At 58.6% G+C, this 3,121-nt stretch overlaps 1 protein-coding gene across 1 annotated transcript in view; it reads left to right on the top strand.

The window, feature by feature from the left end:
• LOC104619644 (ras-related protein Rab-26) overlaps nucleotides 1–2,617 on the top strand; it is a gene marked incomplete at its 5' end in the record, with an annotated part of 5,125 nt that extends 2,508 nt beyond the window's left edge. The window contains 4 exons of the mRNA XM_010285592.1: nucleotides 1,403–1,468; nucleotides 1,646–1,702; nucleotides 2,154–2,230; nucleotides 2,515–2,617. Of these exons, the coding sequence (XP_010283894.1) occupies nucleotides 1,403–1,468; nucleotides 1,646–1,702; nucleotides 2,154–2,230; nucleotides 2,515–2,617 (303 nt within the window). The remainder of the gene's footprint in view (nucleotides 1–1,402; nucleotides 1,469–1,645; nucleotides 1,703–2,153; nucleotides 2,231–2,514) is intronic.
• Nucleotides 2,618–3,121: the final 504 nt, after the last annotated feature.

The following is a 3,121-nucleotide window of genomic DNA, read 5'->3' as shown; positions in this document are numbered from 1 at the left end:
CTGTCACCAGCCCTGCTGTCTGCTGCCGGGTGTAATGGAGGGTGAGCGCTGGCCGTTAACCAGGCTGCAGGTCTGCACTGAGGTTGTGATCCTGCAACAAGATGGAAGATCACCTGGAGGTTTCACACTGCTGGGTAACGTGGCCTCATTTGCAGCATCAGCTCTCCCAGCCCCACGGGGACGTGGGAAGGATGGCCGCGGGAGGGATGTCTGTGGGGCACTCATGGCCCCAGCGGGGAGGAACAAGCACCCAGGGCGAGGGCGAGGTGCTGGAAAGAGGGATAGAGGGGGAGCGGTGCCAGAAGGGAGCCAAGGGGGGTTGTCAGGAGTGACCATGTGTCCCTTGGACCATCCCATCCGTGGAGCTGAGCGCCCCGAGCCCAGCTGGGGCGTGATGGGCTCCTGGGGCTGCATTCGCATGCGTTGGGCTCCTGCGTATTGTCAGTGACAGGCTCTAATCCCACATCATCCCTCGCTTCCCTGGCCCGTTGGGTGCTGATGCAGGATGCCGCTGGGCGAGGAGCAGTGGTGGAGCGGGGATCGCCCGGCACTTGCCGGGAGCCCAGCGTCGGCGCTCGGAGCCAGGGCATGGGCTGCAGCAGTGCTGCCCACCTGGGAGGCAGCAAGCGGCTGCTCGCACTGCGGGGTCAAGGATTACGGGGAATTAAGGCAGGTTTGATTAGATCAGGCTGGATTAGAGGGCAGGAAAGCCACCCCATGGTTCGGGGAGGCAGGTTCAGCCACATGCTGGGACTGTGTGTGCTTGGCACGGGGGCAGCACTGCGTGGGGCACGTCCTGGAGCAAACCCTCAGCCTTATCCTCCAAAAGGAGGTTTAACGTTCCAACCGAAGGGGAATTTGGGTTAAAGTCCTACACGTGCCTGTGCTCAGACAGAGCAGGCAGCAGGGTTGAGAGGCTGCCATTATCCTTGAGAATCTGGGCTTGGTCAGCAGCTGAAGGTGGTGCCGGGCTTGCTCAGCAAAGCAGGTCCTTCGGGGCTCGGTGGCACCCCGGGGTGCCCACCCCTCCACTGGGCTGTCTGGGAAAGGGTGTCCTCGGGGCCAAGTCGCTGGCTGCTGGCTGGCTTCCGCCAGCGAGGGAAGAGGCAGCTCCTCTCCCCAGGGTGCTGCTGAATCGCAGGGGATCTGCGGGACCAGCTGCTCCCTGCCTGCAGCTCCCACCCTGGCCCTGCACAGACAAATTTCTGAGGTCTTCCTCGTTTTGCATCTAACCTGCTGCCACCTCTTCCCTGTGTCCACATAAAGCCGCCCAGCATTGCTCGGGGATGGCACCATTTCCCACAGAGGGTGCCCGGTGCCCAGGAGCAGGGCAGCCCCCCATCCTTCCTCCTCCTCTCCCCGGAGCTGTTGCTAACCCCTCTCTCTGGCTGTCTCCCTCCAGGCGTGGCTGACAGAGATTCATGAATACGCGCAGCAGGATGTGGTCCTCATGTTACTGGGAAACAAGGTGAGCATGGCCCCACGGCTTCACCAGAGCCTCCTCTTCCTCCCCTGACAGTCCCACGATGAAGCTGCCCTGCAGCCACAGGCAGAGGAGCCTGGGAGGGCATAAGGGGACATGGGGGTTGCCTACTGCTAACCTTCCAAATCATCCCAAATTGCTCTTTGTCGTTACTGTTGGCAGGTGGATTCAGCCCAGGACAGAGTGGTGAAAAGGGAAGATGGAGAAAAATTAGCCAAGGTATGTGAGGTGTCCATCTGCTGCAGCGGAGTCGGTTGTTGCATGCTCTGACTGGGGATGTGTGCGTACAACAACTTGTAATCCGTGATGTACAGCAGTGAAAGGGTTAGCTGGAGACCAGCCTGACCAAAAACAGGTCTGGGAGCACTTTGCTTTTCTTCCCTTGTCTTGCTTTCCTCTTCCTTCTCATCTGTTCTTCTTCCTTTAAGCTTCCACTAACATTTTTCACTGCTTTGTCCTCAAAAATTGTTTCCAAAGTTGTGTAAGAAACGCCTGAGCTGTGAACCCTTGCTAAGCTTTTCCTGCCCACCACGACAGAGCTCCCCTCCCAGGGCACAGTTTCAGCTCCTGTGGCAGTCCCTGCTGCTGTTGGTCGGGGCTCGGCGCGAGCCGGGAGCCCCCGAGGAGACCCCGGGTGATGTTTCTGATGCCAGTGTGTCTTGTCTCACAGGAATACGGCGTGCCCTTCATGGAGACCAGCGCAAAAAGTGGCCTCAATGTTGAATTAGCGTTCACAGCCATTGCAAAGTAAGTGACTGGAGCGGTGGCTGTGTGGGCACCTCTCCCGCGGTGGGGACAGCAGTCTTTGAGATAAAGGCTGGCGCTGTCACCCACCTTTTCATTCCCTGGGCTCCCACCTTCAGCTCTTGAGCTGGCAAGTACTTGCCATCTCACATGAGATACGGAATGTCTCATCAGGGGGAACTTTAGCAAACTATCTAGACCAAGTCGAGTTCAACTGAGCTGGGCCAGGCAGCTCAGAAGCAGGCAGTGTAGGCAGAAAAGTAACGTGTTTTCCCCCTTTCCTGCAGGGAACTGAAGCACAGGTCCATGAAGCTGCCCAACGAGCCCAAATTCAAGCTCCACGACTACGTGAAGAAGGAAGTGAGAGGCTCAGGCTGCTGCAGGTCCTAATGCGCTCGGTGCATTTGTACAGAGACTCATGCCAAGTGTTTGTGCGCCACGCTCTCTCCTCGTGGACAGTGTGTGCATGTCTGTCTGTCGTGTCTGTATCTGCCTAAAAGGTGAGCTGAGACATGGGGAGTGGAAGCAGCAGCAGAAAAAGCTCTCTTGGGCGGGGCGAACGCTGGCCGTGCTGCAGCCACGTGCCAGCTGCGGCTCCCCAAGCCCCCATCACATCCATCCGCACTGCGAGCCCTCCGGCTTCTTTCGCTGGTCACTCCCGCCTGGCTCGCAGCCGCTCATGCCTGTACAGGTAGGAGGTGGGTGTTCAGGAAGGGACTGGGCTGGGCTGGGGTCTCGCTCCTTCCAGGGCTGGGGCAGTCAGTAGGCCCAGCTGCCTCTACCCATTCAGCAGCAGCCAGGAGCGTTATGAGGATTCTTTAATGTTAGTAGGAGTTATGGTGTGACTAAGGGGAACGAATGCCTTCTCCCCACCAAACATCTGGGTAGGAGAAA

This window comes from Phaethon lepturus, unplaced genomic scaffold (genome assembly GCF_000687285.1).
Source record: "Phaethon lepturus isolate BGI_N335 unplaced genomic scaffold, ASM68728v1 scaffold35664, whole genome shotgun sequence".
Classification (NCBI taxonomy): Eukaryota; Metazoa; Chordata; class Aves; order Phaethontiformes; family Phaethontidae; genus Phaethon; species Phaethon lepturus.
Note: the sequence above shows the minus strand (reverse complement) of the source record. Positions and strands in the feature narration are given on the sequence as shown.